The sequence below is a fragment of the Scyliorhinus torazame genome, unplaced genomic scaffold (genome assembly GCF_047496885.1).
Source record: "Scyliorhinus torazame isolate Kashiwa2021f unplaced genomic scaffold, sScyTor2.1 scaffold_790, whole genome shotgun sequence".
NCBI lineage: Eukaryota > Metazoa > Chordata > Chondrichthyes > Carcharhiniformes > Scyliorhinidae > Scyliorhinus > Scyliorhinus torazame.
The window spans coordinates 56,664-80,047 of record NW_027308517.1 but is presented as its reverse complement, the minus strand read 5'-3'; the positions used below and the strand labels follow the sequence as shown (position 1 = coordinate 80,047).

The window sequence follows — 23,384 nt, the reverse complement described above, 5'->3', positions numbered from 1 at the left end:
AGTTTTTCCACTTGCAATGACCAAAACTACAAGATGGCAACAGATTTAATTAACATACCAGAGGCGATATGAGTAGCAACAAACACTATTACAAATGGTATTCCACCCTAAATTTATCTGAAGGACAAAATCAAAATACAGAAATTTTGGAAGTCCTAAAGGTACGTGTTGAATCCCAAGTGAATGTTACTTATGACTGATATGTGTTCAATATTAGGGCTCAAGGTGAACAAAAGAGTCCACTGATTAGTGTGCAACTGCTGTAACACAGCTTGCAGAACCATGTAAACTGGGCAACTAAAAGATGATCTCATTAAAAATGGATCTCTTATGCCCAAGACAATTCTGATTGAGAGAGCCAGTCTACTCTCAAGAAAGCAAGAGATTATAAAAATATTTGCCAGAGCACGTATATGGAAGAGCAGACCGGGAGATACATTATGCTGGGACACCCGCCAGGGCGAAAGAACAGAACAATCGACAAAGGGCAGGATACAAATACTGCTGAGGACACCATACCAAGGAAAAGAAGGATTGTCCAGTGTGGGGAAAGCAGCGTTTTAACTGCAAGAAGCCAAATAATTTCACACATAAGCATTTGACTGGAAAGGAGGAAAATAAGCCTACACATATGGTCACTGGGGAGATATCAGTAGACGAGTCTGATGAAACATTATGCTCCATAAAACAGACTGGTTCCGTCAAGTCTTTAGGCAATAAATGGTTTATGACTATTTTGAATGATGACTGCAGAGTCATAGAATCCCTACAGTGCAGAAGGGATCCACCGGCCCATCATGTCTGCACCCTCCGCTTCTTATCCAATCTCACGCCCTATCACCATAACCCCATCTATCCTTTTGGACCAAAGGGGAATTAAGGATAGCCAATCCACCTAACCTGCACATCTTTGGACTGTGGGAGGAAACCAGAGCACCCAGAGGAAACTCACGCAGAATCACAGAATATGACAGTGCAGAAGATGCCCTCCAGCTCATCAAGTCTACATAGATGCACGACAGGCCCTGCCCACTTAATCCCACTTGCTAGCACTTGACCCAAAGCCTTGATTTTATGGCATGTACTCATCCAGGTACTTTTGCATGTGAGGCATCTCTTAAAGGATGTGAGGCATCCTGCCTCTACCACCCTCCCAGCAGTGCATTCCAGACTGTCACCACTGTCTGGGTGAAAAAGGTTTTCCTCAAATCCCCCCAAAACCTCCCACCCCTCACTTTGAACTTGTGTCCCCTCGTAACTGACCCTTCACCTAAGGGGAACAGCTTTGCCCTATCCACCCTGTCCATGCCCCTCAATCTTGTACATCTCAATCAGGTCACCCTGTCTTCTCTGCTCCAGAGAAAACAACCCAAGCCTATGCAACCTCTCTTTATAACTTAAGTGTTCCATCCCAGGCAACATTCTGATAAATCTTCTATACAGCCCTTCCAGTGAAATCACATCCTTTCTATAATGTGGCGACCAGAATTGCACACAGTACTCCAGCTGTGGCCTCATCAAAGTCCCATACAGCTCCATCATGACCTCACGGCTTTTGTAATCTATGCCCCGATTGATAAAAGCGAGTATCCCATATGCCTTTTTCACCGCCCTATTAACCTGCCCTTCTGCCTTCAGAGATCTATCGACAAACATGCCAAGGTCCCTCTATTCTTTGGAACTTCCAATATCAGACTTTTCATAGTACACTTGCTTGTCAAATTACTCCTTTCAAAGTGTATCACCTCACACTTTTCAGGGCTAAATCCCATCTGCCACTTATCCGATCACACGGGGAGAAAGTGCAAACTCCACACAGTCACCCTTGGTAGGAATCGAACCCGGGTCCCTGGCGCTGTGAGGCAGCAGTGCTAACCATTGTGCCACCGTGTCGCCCAGGCGGCAGAAGGAGTGTATCAAATGATCAAGACCTGGTGCTGCAGTCAACATCATGACGCACACAGACCGGTGCGAAGTGGCTCAACATGGTAATCCAAAGAGAAGCCATTGGAAGCAAGACTGAGGCTATACGAGATACAACACTCATACCGAAAGGACAAAATAACCTGGGAGCTCAACGCAATGGCAGGAATGAAGATCTGGAGTTCCAGATCATGGGCAGTACACCACTCATCTCAGCTGGAGCAAGTCTAAACCTTGGATTGGTAACCCCAGAAGTGCCAGAGATTCACATTAACCATTGACCACCGAACAGGACCTAGATGAGCACCAAGATGTGTTTACATGGATTGGAATTCTACCTGCAGAATCTCAGCTCGAAGTAGAGGAGAGTGCAAGACCAATTCAGCATCTGCCGAGAAGAGTTCCAGCCTCCCTCAAGCCGAGCCTCAAAAAAACAAGATGGGGCTGGAAAAAAGGGAATAGCAAGAAAGTGAGAATTCCTCCAGAGTGGATTAGCAGCAAGGTAGCAGTGAAACAACCTGGAAAGCTGAAAGTATGCTTAGGTCTAAAGGATCTCAAAGCCCTGAAGAAATCTAACTATCCCATGCCAAACATCGAAGGTGCTTAGCCACAAATTGCCATGGCAAAGATCTTCACTACACTACCGTAGATGTGAAGGATGGTTAGAACATAGAACATACAGTGCAGAAGGAGGCCATTCGGCCCATCGAGTCTGCACCGACCCACTTAAACCCTCACTTCCACCCTATCCCCATAAGTCAGTAAACCCCACCTAACTATTTTGGACACTAAGGGCAATTTGTCATGGCCAATCCACCTAACCTGCACGTCTTTGGACTGTGGGAAGAAACCGCAACACCCGGAGGAAACCCACGCGCACACGGAGAGAACGTGCAGACTCCACACAGTGACCCAGCGGGGAATCGAACCTGCGACCCTGGAGCTGTGAAGCCACAGTGCTAGCCACTTGTGCAACCGTCTGCCCAAAGTTACTGGCCCCAGCTTTCTATTTACATTCTGGATGCCTTCAGAGAGGTACAGGTGGCTGCGCATATCGTTTGGCATTTTCACAGCTCCAGGAGAGTATCAATGCAGATAACATTAGATAGTCTGTGATCTTCCCAGAGTGGAGGATCTATTAGTCTATTGTGGAGACACAATGGAAGAAGCCATAGCAGACCATGATCAGAATTTGAGGCGACTGCTAGAGAGAGCGCGCCTGATGAAGAAGAAAAATATTGCAATTGAAGATGACTGAACTCAAATATACAGGTTATGTACTGACAGCAAAATGTCCATGCCTGGATCCTGACAAGGTGTGTGCTGGAGCAGCGATGCAGCAACCAACAGATGTGAAAGTAGTGCAATGATTTGTTGGATTTGTGAATGATGGCGCAAAGCTTTGCCTAATTTGTCGTCAAGTGTGAACTATTTCCTTAGCTGACTGCCACGATGTTCAGATGTATTGGGGCACAGATCAAGCAACAGAATTCACTAAAATCAAATAATTAGGGATGATAATTAGAGGCAGACATTCAATGAAACGCAAAATGCTACAGCGAGGGGCCCAGGCCACTGGGGACGGGGGCCCATACGGAGAGGTGACTGTTGGGTTGGGAACGCCAATCAGAGCTTTTATAGCTGTAAATTTGCTGATAGGCTTGAGCCACCCCGGCACCGGTCCGCCAATCTTCAGGTGAGCGGAGAATCGCTGCCACTGGCGCCGGCGTGGTCGGCGTGGCACCGGTCGGGGGCCGCTCTACACGGCCCCCCCCCCCCCCCCGGCGATTCTCCGCCCAGGATGGGCCGAGTGGCCACCCACAAAAAGCCTTAGTCCCGCCGGCGTTGTTCACATCTGGTCTTACCCGGCTGGACCTCGGTGTCCATCCCATCTGGGGCGGCCTGGTTGTTGGTGGTGGGGGAGGTCCGAACCGGGGTGGGGGGGCTCCATCGTGGCCTGGCCCACGATCGGGGCCTACCGATTGGCGGGCCGGCCTCTTGTGGTGGGGGGCCTCTTTTGCTCTGCGGCGGCCCCCGTAGCCCTACGTCATGTTGCGTCGGGGCCAGCACGGAGAAGGAGGCTACCGCGCATGCGCGCCGGTCGCAGCGCATATGCGCAGACCCACGGCGCCCATTTGACATCGGTATCGGCAGCTGGAGCGGCGTGGGTCGCTCCAGTGCCGTGCTGGCCTCCCGTAGGGCAGAGGATCGCTACACATAGCAGTCCGAAGACACCAGTCGTTAAACTCTCCAGTTTTTAGGTTAGCGTCAACACTCTGCCTTCAGATGGGAGAATCCCGCCCCCTGACTTGGTGTGAAGTTTCTGAACTTTCATTGAGTAAAAGTGCAAAGCAGCAGCCAGGTTGCTGGCATTCAGTCTGTAGGCAGCCAGAGGCAAAAGTGAGGTTGCCGACCTAACATCGGTGCAAAGCTTTCAGTGAGGTGAGGAGGTGGTCTTGGCCCTCAGTTGTTGAGGGGAGCAGCGGGGAGACTCTTGACCTCCAGGCTAGAGCGGAGGAGGGCGGGCAACCAATCGAAAAGAACAGAGGCTGCCAGGCCAGAGAGCCAGCAGCAGCACCCAGGCAGCCAGCTAGGAGCACACATGGTCATCATCACTCGAGGCCTGGATACCCGATCCAGAGATGAGCCGAGCAGCATTCAGGAGGTGCGAAGATGTCCAAACAAGCGCCGGGGTAATTTCTTGGGGAACAGCAGCCAGCGGGTGCAGGACGACTTGAGGAAAGCCAGAGGCCAGCCAGGCAGGGCTGAGTGAGAGGATTGGGCTGGGCAGCAACCGAACCGGGCAGCAAGGGCGAGAGAGAGAGCAGAGGCCAGGCCAGATAGCCAGCAGCTAATCATTGGGGGTGGGCCGCCATGTCACCAGGGAGAGGGACCTGAAGTGGGGCCCCTGCAAAGAGGGAGAGCACGAGGCCCCCAAAAGTATAAGTCCGCCTCTAACAACATGGCAATGCTGGAGTAATATGACAATGATGAAATCACCTTACAGCAGGATGCCAGCGAGAAAGGCACATTTAAAACCGCTAGAAATAATTTCCTCCCTGCTGAAGCGAGGTTCCACAATTTCAAATGCTCCCTTTCTTGGTTTCCACGATTGGTTTTCATAGGACCTTGAATCACATCATTAACATGGTTCTTACAACATGAAATAGCAATTATAATTGTCTGCATCAAGATTCACTCATATTTCTGGTGCAAATCCAACAATCTGACACACAAGAGGTTGACTCGAACTTCCCTTCTTATGAGATACTGATGGTACAGCACAAATGGACCAGCAATTTGTGGACATTTGTGATTCATGGCTCATCTCTTCCACACCACACATGGTTGTTTTGGGTTTTTTTTTTTAAAAAACACACAAATAACAATTTGCATCCTGAATTCACCATTAATTTTCCAGCAATTTCTGCTGCTAAATAGAGAGTTAAGCTATAATTCCTAATTAATGTTAAGCAAACACTGGGTGTGTTCATTCAAAGATTTGCTACTCAGGCTGGAGACTATGACACTGAAAATGTTAGTGGGAAGGTCAACTGAGAGTCTACAGACCTTGTAGTTCTGGCAATTTTTGTACTGGAGCGTTGACTTTAAAATGAAACAGGCAGTTGTTAACCATGTAAACTGACGCAGGAAATTACATTCAGCAACTTGTGATGTTAGTTAGTTGGCAAACCTTCTTTTAATGACATTTCTATTTAAAGTTAATGGCTGGAATTCTCTGTTAGGGCCACTTAGGGCGCAATTTAAGGGAAAAGTTTCTTAGGGCGCGATCTACCCAAATGGGAACAGAGTCCCGTAGCACGCGATTAGCCAGATGATTCCCGGCACTCGGGATATTTGATTTATGCCTCTATAATTGCCTCATTCCCCAGGATAATTTCTCCCGTCATTGATGGACCAACTTTTATAAAAGTTCTTACAATCTGTTTTTATATTTTTGGCTAGTTTGCTCATTATATTTTTCTTCCTTTTTTAATCAACATTTTAGTTGCCCTTTGCTGGTTTCTAAAACACTCCCAATCCTCAGACTTCTTATTTATATTTGCAATATTGTAAGCCTCTTCTTTTAATCCAATATTATCACTAACTTGCAGATTGACTCATGGATAGGTCTTTCTTGCAAAGTTTTGTTTCTCCATGGAATGTACTGTTGTTGGGCATTTTGAATGGTTCATTTGAATGTTCCCACTGATCATTTACAGCCATACCTTTCAGACTATTTACCGTAGCCAATTCTTCCCTCATATCCATGTAATTGGCTTTGTTTTAACTATCATTGTTTGTGATTGCAGTATGTCATTTTCAAGTTCAACCTGGAATTCAGTGGTATTATGATCACTGTTTCCCAGTGGATCTTTTACTGTGATATTACTATTTCACACACAATACAAAATCTAAGCTACCTTCATCCCAACTGGTTCCAAAGCTTATTGGTCCACGTAACATTCATGAAAACATTCCACAAACTCATCTTCTAGACCATTCTTGTCAATTTGATCGTCCGAATCTAGAAGATTGAAGTCCCCCATAATTATTACATTGCCTTTGTTACAAGCTCCTTGATTACTTGTTTAATGCACTGTCTAGCAGTCTATCTACTGCCAATGGGCCCAGAAACTATTGTTGTTTTATGACTCCTGCTATTTATACCCATACTGATTCTACTTCAAGATCTTCTGAGGCCAGATCCCCTCTACTCTCAAGTCTTGATGCCATCCTTTACAATCAGGACTACCCAGCTCCTTTTCCATTCCGTCTGTCATTCTGGAACATTTGTGTATCCTGGAATCTTATCCACCTTTCCTTCACCTTTCTCCTCTTTGCTTCCCCCTTCCCCTCCCCCCACATCTGCAGTTCATCCTCTGATGTTAGTTTCTCTGCTGTTTGACCTTTCACATCTTTTGTTCTCTCTGGGGACTGCCATTAGCACTCTTTCCCCTTGGTTTCTGTGGCCATTAGCACCCGGTTTCCCTGGACTTCTGTGGCTATGACTCATCTTTCATTCTCACTCCACAGTATAAATATTTCCCACTTTCTGTTTGTTAGCTTTGACAAAGAGTCACCGGACTCGAAGTGTTAGCTCTTTTCTCTCCCTACAGATGCTGCCAGACCTGCTGAAATTTTCCAGCATTTTCTCTTTCGTCTCAGATTCCAGCACCGCAGTAATTTGCCTTATATTTATTTCCCAACCTTGATCACCTTATAACCACGTATCTGTAATGGTGAGTAGATCCAAATCATTTACCACTCTTTATCATTAGTTCACGCATCCTTTTGAGGATGATATGTGCATTCAGATAAAGAACATTTAATTAATTTATTTCTTACTGCAATGTCCTTATTTGTTGACATACATTTTTTTGTTCAACTCTGTCTCTCCCGGTCTCATTCTGCTTGTTCTTATCCACATTGCTGCACTCCTTCAATGCCTCGACCTCTCTCTTTGGATTTTTAAATCTTTCCACAGCCAAACCCTCCCACCCAGTCTCTTGCTAGTTTAAATGCCTCCTTATGGAATAGGAGCGGTACTATCTCACTGATGGGGTGATGGCACCGAGTGGCCAGTCGTGTATGCATCTGACAGATGGAGAGAGGAGAAGTGCACAGATTGATAACGGGGGTTTGGCCTTGATATTCGCGGTAAAGAATTTTCATCAACACTCCTTGGCCAACACATTATCATCATCATCACAGACCAATAACCTTTATTTGGACCTCTTTAAAAAGAGGACATGGTAATCGCTCCCATTGCCTTGGCCCGGATCCAATGCTGGGCACTAATATTGGTGGTGTACAAGTACACCTTCGAGCATCGCCCAGGAATGCAAATAGCAAATGGGTTGCGTACCACAGCCCAAGAGCACACCACCCCTAGCAGTGATGGATGAAGTCATTATGACTATATTTCATGGACACCCTGCCAGTATCCGTCACACAGATCCAAAATTGGACCCAAATGGACCCTACATTTACAAAGTTCGCAAGGAGCTCCATCTAGCGGCCTGGACCCAATGTGGACATTGAGAATATGGTGAAACAGCGCACGTTCTGCCAAGAGAATCAGAGGTTCCCGTCAGCGGTCTCACTGCATCCATGGGACTGGCCAGGGAGATCCTGGGCATGCAGATTTCGCAATGGGATCTATGTCTCTAATCTTAACTGACGGCCATTCCAAATGGATGGACATAGATCAGATGGCCTCCACTACTTCCAGCACAATCACAGAGAGACTCTGACAGTCAATCAACACCCACAGAATACCAAAGGTTCTTATAACGGGCAACAGCACCCCATTCCCCAGTCGGGAATTCCAGGCGTTTATGAAGAATAATGGAGTGAAGCATATCTGTATGACATATCATCCATGCTCAAAACGGCCCACAAGAAAAACCACAACAGTGGAGATCAGACAGGGTCTTCCAGCCGGGAGACATAGTCCGCATCCGTAACTTCGGAGACAGCTTCCCTTGGGTTCTGGAAGTCGTAATAGAGAAAACGGGGTCCGTATCATAAGGTCAAAACCATCAGAACACCTTACAAAAACACGTAGACCACCTCAGAAGTAGGTTACCCCTTACTGAGGAAACTACTCCTGCGAAACAGCACCCTCCACATCCTTCATCCCAGCTTACAGGCAAGGCCCTCCGGTCAGTCAGCAAGAAGACGAGGACATCTCTGAAATGGATGTAGAAGTGACACAACCCCAACTGGAGGTCACCGTTGAGGAAGGGCCCCAGCAGCAGCCCTTCGACGTTCATCGCAGAAGAAACAATCCGCTCTACGCTTCCCGACCGATCCCACTGATGGTAGACACATGGCCACATGCAAAGAAGCAAAGGAAGCCCCATTGTCATGAGAGCGAGGGAGAACATTTGGACTTTGGGGCGGGGGGGGGGGGAGAAAAGAGGAGTTGGGTTGTAGGGTCCCACGAGGACCATGGGGATCATTAATATATCTCTCCGTGGGACGTGTGGTTTAAGAATTTCCCTGGTAGCAAGCGGAGGCCCACCCAGCTGGGACTGGTTAACTGAGCTCTTTAAATACCGGCCCCAACGTGGACCGGCAGTGCTGGTTGTCCTGGTTTGGGACTCTATTGCTTGAAGTTTAACCTTCTGGTTGTGGTAGTCACCACTGATGTATATATTAGGTGCTTTGAGGCAAGGCCCTGTACTACAGGTATGGGGGTAGTTCCCTGCCTGCTGGCTCCGCCCAGTAGGCGGAGTATAAATGTGAGCTTCTCGTACAGCAGCCATTTCGCCAGTTGCTGTGGGAGACCACGCATATTAGTGTAATAAAGCCTCGATTGCATCCAACTCGTCTTTATGTAATTGATCATGCATCAATTTATTACACTTAAGTTTTCAGAAGATGGACCTCCGCATCAAGCCGGATCGCCTGCAGCTCGATCCGCAATCAGGCAACGCCAAAAAGGACTTTGAACATTGGCTAGCCTGTTTCGAAGCTTACATCAGGTCTGCACCAGACCCAATTCCGGAAGCTCAGAAGATTCAGATCCTCTACACGCGGCTGAGCTCCAACATCTTTCCACTTATCCAGGACGCGCCGACCTACGAAGACGCCATGGCGCTACTGAAGGAAAATACGCTCAGCAGACTAACACGCTCTATGCCAGGCACCTCCTCGCCACTCAGTCAACTTCCTGGTGAGTCAGTGGAAGGTTTCTGGCATGTTCTAATTCCCCTAGTCAGACACGGTCTGGCCTTCACGGCCACAGAACACTCGAACTTGCTTATGAGAGACGGTTTTGTTACGGGGATAGGGTCGGATTACATCCGGCACCGCCTCTTAGACCTCGCGGCAACCAAAAAGCTAGCGCTCTCGCTGACGGTCGCTTCACGCAACATCCAGGCCTACACCTCGGCCGCGTGGCCCACCCACCCTACGCATCGTGGACTCCGCAGACGGCCGCCCCATCGGGGACCCCACTCAGCCAACCCCACGCCTGTGCCGCGCGGCAGCCAACCAACCCGGGGGGGCCCCAAATATTACTTCTGTGAGCAGCCAAAACACCCCCGATAACGCTGCCCGGCCCGGAGTGCCCTTTGCAAGGCCTGCGGCAAGAAAGGACACTTCGCTGCGATGTGCCAGGCCCGCACAGTCGCCGCTATTGTTCGGAACCTCCCCATGGCCTGCCAGTGGGCGCCACCATCTTCCCCTCCCCAGACCACGTGCAGCCCGTGGGCGCCGTCATCTTGTTCGACCCCCACCACGTGCGGCCCCTGGGCGCCGCCATCTTGTCCTCCCCAGGATCATCAGGCGCCGCCATCTTGTTTCCCCCATGACACGTGCGGCCCGTGGGCGCCGCCATCGTACCAGGACCCATGCCCCCCGGGCACCCTATCGTCTGCCACCATCGACGACCAGCCGCGTCTCGCCTCGGTCACGATTGACCAGTCCCGCCCACGCAACCTAGCAACGGCCTCTACCAACGTGAAAATCGATGGGCATGACATCTCCTGCCTGCTGGACTCCGGGAGCACCGAGAGCTTCATCCATCCCGATACAGTAAGGCGCTGCTCCCTCGCGGTACACCCCGCCAACCAGAGAATCTCCCTGGCCTCCGGGTCCCACTCTGTGGTGATCCGGGGGTACTGCATAGCCACTCGCACTGTCCAGGGCGTGGAGTTCAACGGCTTCCGCCTCTACGTCCTCCTCAACCTCTGCACTGCCTGGACTTCCAGTGCAACCTCCAGAGCCTAACATTGAAATTCGGCGGGCCCCTACCACCCCTTACTGTGTGCGGCCTCGCGACCCACCTTCCCTATTTGCAAACTTAACCCCAGATTACAAACCCGTCGCCACCAGGAGCAGACAGTACAGCGCGCAGGACAGGACCTTCATCAGGTCCGAAGTCGAGCGACTGCTTCAGGAAGGCATCATCGAGGCCAGCAACAGCCCCTGGAGAGCCCAAATGGTAGTTGTGAAAACTGGGGAGAAACACAGAATGGTCGTGGACTCCAGCCAGGCCATCAATAGGTACACACAGCTCGATGCGTACCCCCTCCCACGCATATCTGATATGGCCAATCAGATTTCACAGTACCGGGTCTTCTCAACTGTCGACCTAAAATCCGCCTACCACCAGCTCCCCATCCGTAAGGCGGACCGCCTATACACTGCCTTCGAGGCAGATGGCCGCCTTTATCACTTTCTTAGGGTTCCCTTTGGGGTCACCAACGGGGTCTCGGTTTTCCAATGGGAAATGGACCGAATGGTTGACCGGTACGGGCTGCAGGCCACTTTCCTGAACATAGACAATGTCACCATCTGCGGCCACGATCAGCAGGACCATGACGCCAACCTTGCCAAATTTCTCCAAATCTTGAGGTGGAGGATCGAGCTCTCCACCTACAACTACAAGATTTTGTGTTGCCCCGGTAAGCTCAACGAGCCCCCCGATGCCCTATCCCAAGGTACATGTGCCAGCGCACAGGTGGACCGACTCCGGACTTTGCACGACAACCTTTGTCACCCGGGAGTCACACGTTTGTACCACTTCATCAAGGCCCGCAATCTGCCCTACTCCGTCGAAGATGTCAGGGCAATCACCAGAGACTGCCAGGTTTGCGCGGAGTGCAAACCGCACTTCTACCAGCCAGACCGTGCGTGCCTAAGGCCTCCCGGCCCTTTGAACGCCTCTATGTGGACTTCAAAGGGCCCCTCCCCTCCACCGACCGTAACACATACTTCCTCAGTGTGGTCGATGAATATTCCAGATTCCCCTTCGCCCTCCCATGCCCCGACATGACGCCTGCCACCGTCATCAAAGTCCTCAACACCATCTTCGCTCTGTTCGGCTTCCCCGCCTACGTCCACAGCGAAAGGGGATCCTCATTCATGAGCGATGAGTTGCGTCAGTTCCTGCTCAACAAGGCTATCGCTTCGAGCAGGACGACCAGCTATAACCCCCGGGGAAACGGGCAGGTGGAGAGGGAGAATGGGGCGGTCTGGAGGGCCGTCCAACTGGCCCTATGGTCCAGAAATCTCCCGGCCTCACGCGGGCAGGAGGTCCTCCCCGACGCACTGCACTCCATTCGGTCGCTCCTATGCACTGCGACTAATGACACACCCCATGAACGCCTCTTTGCCTTCCCCAGGATGTCCACCTCCGGGGTGTCGCTCCCGACTTGGCTTGCAGCTCCAGGACCCGTACTCCTCCGTAAGCACGTACGACTCCACAAGGAGGACTCGTTGGTTGAGGGTACAGCTACTCCACGCCAACCCACAGTACGTCTATGTAGCGTACCCAGACAGCCGCCAAGATACTGTCTCCCTCAGGAACCTGGCACCAGCTGATTCCACACACACACACACCCCTCCGCCACCCTCCCCTCCCCCAGCCGCAACCCCCGCCCCAGGACAATCCATTCTCCCCCTGCCCACGCCCGAGGATGAAGAGGATTTCGGCATGCTCCCGGAGTCATCGAAGACCAGACCGACACCGGAATCGCCGCCATCACTGCGGCGCTCCCAACGGCAGATCAAGGCCCCGAACCGACTGAACCTGTAACTTGATCGGGACTCTTAAAAAAAAAAAACATCATCCTTCTGTATAACTCTCCTCCACCCCCGCTGGACTCAAAAAATTAATTTCTGTACTTTAAAACATCTACTTGTATATAGTTCTCCACCACCCCCGCCGGACTCAATTTTAACAGGGGGTGAATGTGGTAATCACCACTGATGTATATATTAGGTGCTTTGTGGCAAGGCCCTGTACTACAGGTACGGGGGTAGTTCCCTGCCTGCTGGCTCCACCCAGTAGGCGGAATATAAATATGTGTGCTCCTCGTACAGCGGCCATTTCGCCAGCTGCTGTAGGAGGCCACACACCTTGGTGTAATAAAGCCTCGATTGCAGCCAACTCTCGTCTTTGTGTAATTGATCGTGCATCGCTGGTTTAAGTTGTCTTTTCTTGGTAATTCTGTCTCCTGCTCTTTGCTCTCTAATTTTAAATAATGGTGTTTTGTCACCGTCTTTAGCCTTCAAAGCTATGAGCTTGTGCAGTTTCTATTCTTCTTTAAAAGCAGGTTTGTGTTGCTATATTTAATCAACTGCTGGAGGAAAGGCGGAGTCACTTCCTATTGAAGAATATCAAACGTGAAGCACCGATAGCTATCTGTTGACTCCCTGCATCTTGCACCCACAAGAGATGCATCTATACACTCCCATCACTATTTACTGGGTTTCAGCTTAACTGTAGCCAAAATGATCAATGCTATATCAAGCCTAAGCTTTTAGGGTCTTTTTTTTTTTTTTAAATGTTATTGTCTGGGCAAAGTTACCTTTATTACTGTTATTCCTCCTTATATTTTACAGCAGGTTGCTGATTGTGCTGAGCTCTGTTTTGTAATGTGGAAACCCATTTGTTCCATCAGTGGATTTGCAAAGGTTCTAATCTTCCAACCATGTCTGCACTTAATATGAATGCATGTTGATGGGCTGAGGAATTTGTTTCCCCATCCAATACCACCACTTCGATATGTGCGAGTGATACGAGGTGCTAGTAGCCGAGTAATATTAAAGCACATATGCAGCCTGACATTGCTTCAAGTACACACCTGGTACAAGGTGTGGGGTTGTATTGAAGCCCTCCACTGACCCCCTCAACTCTAATCTTTTCCAACTGGAGAAAATCGTACAAGTCCCCCAGCCAGGCCGCCACCCTCAGCGGTGTATCCGACCTCCAATTTAGCAAGATCCTTCGCCGGCAATTAGAGGTAAAGGCCACATCATCAGCCCCCTTCCCCTCCAGCAGCCCCGGCACTTCCGATACCCCACAGATAGCCACCATTGGGTCCGGCCTGACCTTCAATCCCACAATTTTAGATAACCCCCCAAACACCGCTTCCCAGTAACTCTCCAGCTTCTCTCAAGCTCAGAACATGTGCGCGTGATTTGCCGGCCCTTGCCCACAGTTCTCGCACACATCGGCCACCCCTTGAAAGAATCCACTCATCTTCACCCGGGTCATATGTACCCTGTGCACCACCTTGAACTTGGATCAAGCTCATCCTCACACCAAAGGCCGCAGCCCGTCTCCCCCCCAACTCCTCCCATTTCTCCTTGATCTTCACCATCTGTGCCACCCTCCTGCTGCCCCAACCGCCCATGTATATCCCCAATCCTACCCTCTCCCAACTCATCTGGAAGCAGCAGTTTCTCCAATAAGGTGGACTCCGACAACCTGTGAAATGTCCTCCACTCCTTTTGCACAACGTCCCTCAACTGCATATATCTAAATTCACTCCTCCTCGGCAAGTCAAAACTCTACCGCAGCTAATCCAGAGTAGCAAACATCCCTTCCAAGTACAAGTCCTTCGCCTTACCAGTCCTGCCTCCCTCCACTTTCCATATACCCCATCCATCTCCCCAGCTTAATCCTATGGTTCCCGCACAGTGGTGTCAACACCGACATCCCCTCTTAAGTTGCCTCTACCGCTGATTCCACACCATGAGCGTCGACTGTAACACCGGGCTCCCCATATATTTTCCCGGAGCTAGTGGCAGCGGAACCGTCACCATAGTCCTCAGACTGGACCCCCTACATGACTCCTCCTCCATTCTGACCCACTCCCCCATCATCGCCTCACCTTCTTCACATTCACCGCCCAGTAATAATGCAGCAGGTTTGGGAGCGCCAACCCCCCTTTCTGCCTCTGTAACAGAGCCCTCTTTACCCTCGACACCTTCCCCGCCCATATAAACTCCTAAATCACAGTCTCCAGAAGGCGGCCTTAGGGAGAATGATCAATAGGGTCTGGAAAACAAACAGGGACTTTGGGCAGCATAATCATCTTTACCACCTGCACCCTCCCTGCCAGTGTCAAGTGTAACGTATCCCATCTCTTAAAATCCCACCCCAATCTCCTCCACCAACGTTGTCAAATTCGCTGTGCATCATAGTCCATTCCCTCGTCCCTCGAATCCCCAAATACTTAGCTCATTTCTAACAGCCATTGATGAACTCATGTCGTTTTGTGCCATATATTCCGTCTTTGAAAGTCTAACAGACTATCAGAAAATAATTTCATGCCAAACTTGTATGCCCATCAAGGAGAGAAAATCCTGACCTCATTAGTCTCGGATGGAATAAACCCACGTTTCATCTATGAAATGTTAGTTTTGGGGCCACAGTACCACATGTTGTGAGGAATAGAAATATTCATGTGCAGCAGATGCTGCTCTTTAGAGATTCAGGTAATATATATTATTTGGGAGGATTCATTTTTACCTTGATTCAAAAAGGCACTTTGCCTTTTGAATGAGAAGCCAGGGATTGATTTCTGTTAAAGTGAACATAAAAGATGCTATGGCACTATGGACCAGGAGTTTACCTGGCGTGCTGGCCAACTTCTCTCCCTCCATAAGACTTTGCAAATAAATAATTGGTCATTCATCTCATTGCTGAATACCTGACCTTCTGCAGCACAAGGTGACGGTGACATTTATCCAATCATCTCAAAGTAGGACTGTGGACAAGACTTTTACCTAGTCTTCTATGGGGTGTAGGCTGTCCTTGTCGACAGCGTAACCTGAAATACACATTTTTCTCTTTTAAGGCAAATGCCTGCATTGGAGAATCGCTGGAAGACTTCCTCCAAATTTTACAGGAGGTCCTTTTATGTGGCTCTGGAGATTAATGCATCGCCCAGGTATATTGGTACCCTTGACAATCCTTGAAGGATGTTTCCCATCACCCTCTGGAAAATAGCACATGCCGAAATTCTCCGAAAGGTAGACGAGTATATTCAAGTACCTTGTGGATAGTAATAGTGACGTATTTTAAGGCAGCACGGTGGCGCAGTGGGTTAGCCCTGCTGCCTCACGGCGCCGAGGTCCCAGGTTCGATCCCGGCTCTGGGTCACTGTCCATGTGGAGTTTGCACATTCTCCCCGTGTTTGCGTGGGTTTCGCCCCCACAACCCAAAAAGGTGTGCAGGGTAGGTGGATTGGCCACGCTAAATTGCCCCTCAATTGGAAAAAATTAATTGGGTACTCTAAATTTTTTTTTTAAAGTCACGCATTTTCCAGATGCCACATCAGGTTCCAGCTGGAGGTATGCATGGCTCATATCTAGTTTTGTGAATATGTGGTACTGGTCTAGGCAGAAGGTTCTGTTGACCGTCATCTTATAGTCATTGCAAAGGCGGACTGCCTAGTCAGGCTTCAATACTGGGACAACTGGTGCAGCCCATTCTATAAATTGTACCGGGTGAATGATGCCTAGGTTCTCCAGTCACTTCAATTCGATATCTACCTTGTTGAGTGGGGCATAGGGGACTGGCCGTGCCCTGAAGTATTTGGCTTGGGACTCTAGGTCTGCGTAGATTTTTCTGAGGCCTTCCTGGAATATCTCAGGGTACTTCCCTATGACTTCTTATAAGTTGCCGGTGCCCATTTGAAAATTTGGATGCCAATCCAGGCAAATTTGTTTCAGCCAGTCTCTGCCCAAAAGGCTGGGTCCTGGGCCTTGTACTACTATTAAGGGGAGGCGGCCGTCTGCTGCTCATTGTGACTGGGGTTAGGGCAGTTCCTTTGATGGGTAATGGCTTCCATGTGTACGTGGACAGCCTGACCCTGGTATCTCGCAGGCCTAGGGGAGGAATGCCCGCCTGAAAGTCTGTTCCACTCTAATGGAGACGGTGGCTCCCGTGTCTATTTCCAGTCCCAGGAGGTGACCGTTAACCTGGAATTTGCTCTGGATTGAGGCCACCTTGGGAGCAGGGGTGCATTAACTCTTCCTGTTCGGGCTGGTTGATTTGTAAAGCCCTGGCCGGAGTTGGCTTTGTCGTCTGGCCTGGACTGTACACGTTCTGCCAATCCTGGCAGCCTTGCCTTGTGGTCGTAGGGCAGGCCCAAGTGCAGCAACTCTGGGATTGCTCTTTGTAGTCCTTCAGGGAGGTTTCCCATCCGTTCTAGTGTCTCATGGCTGTCGGCACTTGGGGCCTCAATAATCTCTGTGGGGTTTTCCCTCCGACCCTCGACCTCCTCAATTTTTCACTTTTTATTTTCTTAACTGGAAGGAGGATCTCCAAGGCGTCCCATCCTGCCCTGCCTGCCTCATCAGCACTCTCCTCTCCCAGTGTGGCTACTGAGGCAGGCAGTCACAAAAGACGTGCAGTTAGGTAATTTGGACATTCTGAGGAGCAGTGGCTTCATTCAAGAGTTGTGAAGACTTGATGCGGGGGGGGGGGGGGGGGGGGGGGGGGGGTGCCTCAATGAATTCTGAATTCTCCCTCTGTGCACCCAAACAGGCGCCGGAATGTGGCGACTAGGGGCTTTTCACAGTAACTTCATTGCAGTGTTAACGTAAGCCTACCTGTGACACTAATAAAGATTATTTAGCGACCAATTAAACACCTTTTTGGTTCAATGCAGCCACGGAATAACACTATATAACTACAGCCCTTGCAGATGTGACTGATTAATGATAATAATAATCTTTATTATTGTCACCAGTAGGCTTACATTAGAACATAGAACATAGAACAATACAGCGCAGTACAGGCCCTTCGGCCCACGATGTTGCACCGAAACAAAAGCCATCTAACCTACACTATGCCATTATCATCCATATGTTTATCCAATAAACTTTTAAATGCCCTCAATGTTGGCGAGTTCACTACTGTAGCAGGTAGGGCATTCCACGGCCTCACTACTCTTTGCGTAAAGAACCTACCTCTGACCTCTGTCCTATATCTATTACCCCTCAGTTTAAAGTTATGTCCCCTCGTGCCAGCCATATCCATCCGCGGGAGAAGGCTCTCACTGTCCACCCTATCCAACCCCCTGATCATTTTGTATGCCTCTATTAAGTCTCCTCTTAACCTTCTTCTCTCCAACGAAAACAACCTCAAGTCCGTCAGCCTTTCCTCATAAGATTTTCCCTCCATACCAGGCAACATCCTGGTAAATCTCCTCTGCACCCGCTCCAAAGCCTCCACGTCCTTCCTATAATGCGGTGACCAGAACTGTACGCAATACTCCAAATGCGGCCGGACCAGAGTTCTGTACAGCTGCAACATGACCTCCCGACTCCGGAACTCAATCCCTCTACCAATAAAGGCCAACACTCCATAGGCCTTCTTCACAACCCTATCAACCTGGGTGGCAACTTTCAGGGATCTATGTACATGGACACCTAGATCCCTCTGCTCAGCCACACTTTCAAGAACTTTACCATTAGCACTGCAATGGAGTTACTCTGAAAATCCCCTAGTCGCCACATTCCAGCGCCTGTTCGGGTACACAGAGGGAGAATTCGAAATGTCTAATTCACCCAACAAGCGAGTCATTCGGGACTTGTAGGAGGAAACCAGAGCACCTGGAGCAAAACTCACACAGTCACGGGGAGAAAGTGCAGACTCCACACAGACAGTGACCCAAGTGGGAATCGAACCTGGGTCCCTGGAGCTGTGAAGCAACTGTGCTAGCCACTGTGCTGCCGTGCCGCCCGATTTGTTACAAAGGTGACCTCAATTGTTGGTATATTTTACACATTTCTTTCTTAATTAGAGCCTCAATGTAAAATTACAAAGCTAAAGTTAACGAAGAATAATGGAAAGCGGTACTTTGAGAAAATTGAGTCACAGATCATTTAAAATTTTCTTAGAATTAATTTTATTTTTTTTTTTTAAATTGTGCACTGAATTTGGTGTTCTATAAAAGGTGAAAATCAGGGTACAGAACAGCTGCCACGTTTGCCTATACACCAAGTCACTGCACTTCAAATTAATTCAATTATAACAATGAATTATCTTTCATACAAGAACATGGGCAGAACTTTCTCAAAATTTTCAGTGACAAGTTCAGACTGAAAACCGATGTGCATCTCTCCAGATGCATAGCTAGGTTTTCTGACCAGATTTTCTGGCACTAATCTGGAGACGTGGTTTGTGTTCACTCTGGTGGGGTGGGGCCTGATGGAGCTGGCAAGGTTGACTCCACTGAGATTGGGGCAGCATCTTTAAAGGGCGTCCCGATCTGCGCTGTAGGCAGCACGGTAGCACAGTGGGTAGCACTGTTGCTTCACAGCTCTAGGGTCCCAGGTTCGATTCCCGGCTTGGGTCACTGTCTGTGTGGAGTCTGCACGTTCTCCCCATGCATGTGAGAGTTTCCTCCGGGCGCTCTGGTTTCCTCCCACAAGTCCTGAAAGATGTGCTGTTAGGTGAATTGGATATTCTGAATTCTCCCTCGGTGTACCCGAACAGGCGTCGGAATGTGGTGACTAGGGGCTTTTCACAGTAACTTCACTGCAGTGTTAATGTAAGCCTTCTTGTGACAAAAGAGATTATTAAATTATTATTAAGAATAAACTTTCTTCCACCCTCCAAAGCACTGGAGCAAACCCCACTATGCATCGGGGCACATCCCCTCACAGGCATCAGATCTTCACAACTCTTGAATGAAGTCACTTCTCCTCATCTTAAACATAAATGATTGGCCCCTCATCCCGAGACCCTGTCCACTTTGCAAAGTACTTTTTGATATGTGGCGCTACACAAATACAAGTATGCTACCACTTAGAATACACAAATAAAGAGTAACAAGTGACAGCCCAAGCTCAGAAATCCAATCACAACCTGAGGTCATGGAAAACAACATCATTATTCTAACAGCACTTCAAACTCATGCCACATTGAGTAGAGCCGAGGTTTTTGTTGCATTATTGATCTTCAATTTCATTTGAGCGGATCCAGCTCTAAATTTCAATTGCTGTCAGTTTACAATGGTCTAGCTGAGAAACCATCAGTTTGCAAAGATTCTCAATTTAAAAAAAGAATTGATGGAAGTACACAATTGATTTACCAATATGTAAAACTGAAAGAAAGACAAATGTTTCTCCTTTGGTTCTTTTTTTATAAATTTTAAAACCCGAGAGCTTATACAACCTTATGGTTAAAAGCCACAGGTATTTTATCCGAGAAGAATCAAAGCGATACAGGAGCAAAATACCATAGATATGGATCTGGAGACAGCTCCTCAGGAAGGAGCTGTGACTATGAAGAAATACTGGAACAACAGGTAACATTCTTGAATAAGGCACTAATAGGGATACGAAGGAAATAATTACCAAGTTTTTGCATCAACTCAAATAATACATTCAATGAAACAAAGCACTCATACCAGACAGCGGAGGGCTGTTTTCACTGAACTTTTTCAATGCACTGATGAGTTCATGGATGCTGTGAAGAGTGTGATCCTGGGTCGCGTGAAGTAGCACCTTTTGAGCATCAGAAACCAAGCGGGAAACACTGCACAGACACAGAAGAAAGTAACATTCAGAAATAGGGTGAAACAAAATGTCAAAGTGGTCTCTTTCCTCCTACATTTAGCAAGGGAAAGCTACTTTTCCCTCCTGAACTGTCAGCACCGTTAAGATACAACATAGAATCTTTATAGTACAGGAGGCCATTCGGCCCATTTAGTCTGCACCGACCCTTTGAAAGAGCACCTTAACTAGGCCCAATCCTCTGCCCTATCCCCGTAACCCCACCTAACATGCACATCCCTGAACAAAAAGGGACAATTTAGCACAACCAATCCACCTAAGCTGCGCATCTTTGGACTGTGGGAGGAACCAGGAGGAGACTCCAGTCACCCCAGGCTGAAATTGAACTTGGGTTCCTGCCACTGATGCGGCAGTGCTAACCACTGTGCCACCGTGTCACGGAGCATTAGACTGGATCTCTGGATTACTAATCCAATGACACTACCAATACACCGCCATCTCCCCTTCAGACATCATAATACCTCAATCCTGTAATAATACGGTTTTCATTGAAAACTGTCAACTATTTTTTCTCTACTTCTGCTCTCCAAATATGTCCATGGTTACTCAAAGTCAGGAGGAAAAGTCTGGCACTCACGCACTTTCATCCCATCTTCTCACACTTTCATTATACTGCTGTATTAGAAATTACTCACTAAACGTCAGCCCAAATATAACAGAATTCTTCAATTGCTTTATTATATTAACATGCTGTACCTCATTCTTTAATTTCATGGTTGATAAAGGCAGCATTTAACTGAGCCATGAATCATAGGTAGGGAGAGTTGGTAAAGAGTGACTGGTTAAATAGGTATGGCAGTAAGTAAATAGAACCCCTTTATCCCACCCCAGTGCCAATTCAAGCGCAGAGATCGATGAGGAATGCCACCAGGCTACAAGTTGAACATGAACCGCATTGCATCTTTCTCACTTATTCCTCATCATTATTCTGGAAAATGTGGATGAACAAGAATCCTGGTTGATTTTCTTTTACCTCCCACATCTAGGTGAGGAAAGACCATTCCCAAAGCCCCCAAATGCTCTCGCATTTTGAGTTCAGCTAACCTGATACAGAGCAGTAATCAAGCTTGGGACATTCACTGTGTGTGGCTCAGGAAGCTCAGAGGTTTACTTTTGGTGTTGACAACTCTTGCTAAAGCCTTTCAGCAATGGCTAACTTCAGCGATAGAGTGTATATTTATGCTATTGCTTTCCGTTATTTGTCCCTGGGTTCAGCATTCATGGGATGTGAAGAAATGAAGTCTGCGGAAAAAGAGGAGTGAGAAGAGTGCAAAATAGCAAAAGAGAGCGTTGGTAATGATGCAGGTACCCAATGTACCAGGATACTGAAATGAATGCCTACTGCTAATCACAGTGCAGCTCTGGATCTCTGTCATGGAGGTTTCTACTTGGCCGGATCCACATTCCAGTACGAACTGAAAACTTGGCTTTTAAGCTGTGGCACGCTGTCTCATCATCTCCCATTCAAACAGACCATGCCACTGACCCAAAATAGGTGCTGGGAAGCAATGACGCCAGAGAGAGCTGAAATTAGTCATTAGATAATATCAGATGAGGATAGCCCACCTAACTTCATTCGGTCAAAAAGTCTTAATTGCTGAATCCAATTGGTTCTTAAATGATTCCAAGACTTTCACCTCAATTATTCCGTCTGGAAGCCAATTCCAAACATTGATCACTTTGTACGAAGAATTTTCTGCTTTAATAACCAAATCTACTATCCATAAATTTGAGTCTGTATCCCCTTGTTCTACCCTACAATTAATTGAAGGGTATACTCTGGATTAAACATTCCTGTTTCATTGATAATTTTATTCACCTTTTAAGATCACTCCGTCAAATGCTCATTTTCAAATTGCAAAGTCTAAGTGCCGCACTTTCAAGGCCCAATGGGGGTGGGACTAGAGGCAGGTGGAATTTCCTCGCACTGGCAAGTGTGCCAGTTAGCTGGCACAGCCCCATCTAGAGCCATCTTGAAATAGGCTGGGTTGGGTCAAGGTGGCTCCTTGGCCACAAACAGCAGGTAGCCAACAAAGCTAGCTAAGGGACCTCTTGAGTCAACTGGAATTTCCAGTTGGCAGACAGGGTGACAGATAGACTGTGTCCACCTTTTTGAGAGGCTGCCGATCTGCCGTTGTGGAGAGTCTCCTATTGGGTTTTCGGCCTCGATATCCCATCTTAATTGAACAGCGAGTGTGCCACCTGGCCATTATTTGGCCAATGTTACAAAAAAAAAAACCATGTTGGGTGACTATTCCCAACCTGTTGCAGGGTTGGGGCCCCAGTTGATCCATACAATGGGGTCCAAACCCCAAACTGATAATTCAGCTCCACAATCTCTCCAAACTTTCCTCATATCTCAGACCCTTACAATGGAGGTCAGTCTCATAAGACCATCAGAAATAGCAACAGGAGAAGGCCATTCAGCCCTTTGAGCCTGCTCTGCCATTGAATAGGATTGTGGCTGATCTAACACTCACGGAGTCCACTTCCCTGCCTTAACTCTGTAACCTTTAATTCCCCGACTAATTAAAAACTTGTTGATCTCAGCCTTGAAAATGTTCAAGGACTCGGTCTCCACAGCTATCCAAGGTAAAGAATTCCAAAGACTCACCACACAGAGAGGAAATTCTTCCTCAAATCAGTCTCAAAATGAGCCTTATTCTGTGATTTTGCCCTCTGGTCTGACACCCTCCCATGAGCGGGAACATTCGCCAACATTTACCCTGTCTAACCCCGGAAGAATCTTATGGCATGATTTGACGAAAAGGTTTCAAGTGCCATTTGTGGCAGGTTTAGCTGGGAGCTCCCACCAATTCCCCACCGCTATCTAACGATACTTAGGGCCCAATCTACTGGCTGGTCATGTCGGCGGGATGTTCCGGTCCCACACTGGGGCATGGGTTTCCCGTTGACGAGGGGTGCAGTCACCGGGAAATCCCTTTAACAATGACGGGATTGGTAAATCCCGCCCTTCGTCACTTTTTTGGACCCTGGGGAGTTTCTCTCCAGCTTAGCCACACTTAGGCCGGGATTTTACGGTCATGCCCACCGCAGGAATCGTCACGGATAGGAGGGGGATCATTTAAAGGTCTGTTGACCTCTGGCGGGAATTTCACATCTCA

At 48.3% G+C, this 23,384-nt stretch overlaps 1 protein-coding gene across 1 annotated transcript in view; it reads right to left on the bottom strand.

The window, feature by feature from the left end:
- Window positions 1-23,384, bottom strand: part of abca4a (ATP-binding cassette, sub-family A (ABC1), member 4a) — a gene marked incomplete at its 3' end in the record, with an annotated part of 68,761 nt that overhangs the window by 4,914 nt on the left and 40,463 nt on the right. Inside the window, exon 5 of the mRNA XM_072494671.1 lies at window positions 20,094-20,221. Within this exon, the coding sequence (XP_072350772.1) occupies window positions 20,094-20,221 (128 nt within the window). The remainder of the gene's footprint in view (window positions 1-20,093; window positions 20,222-23,384) is intronic.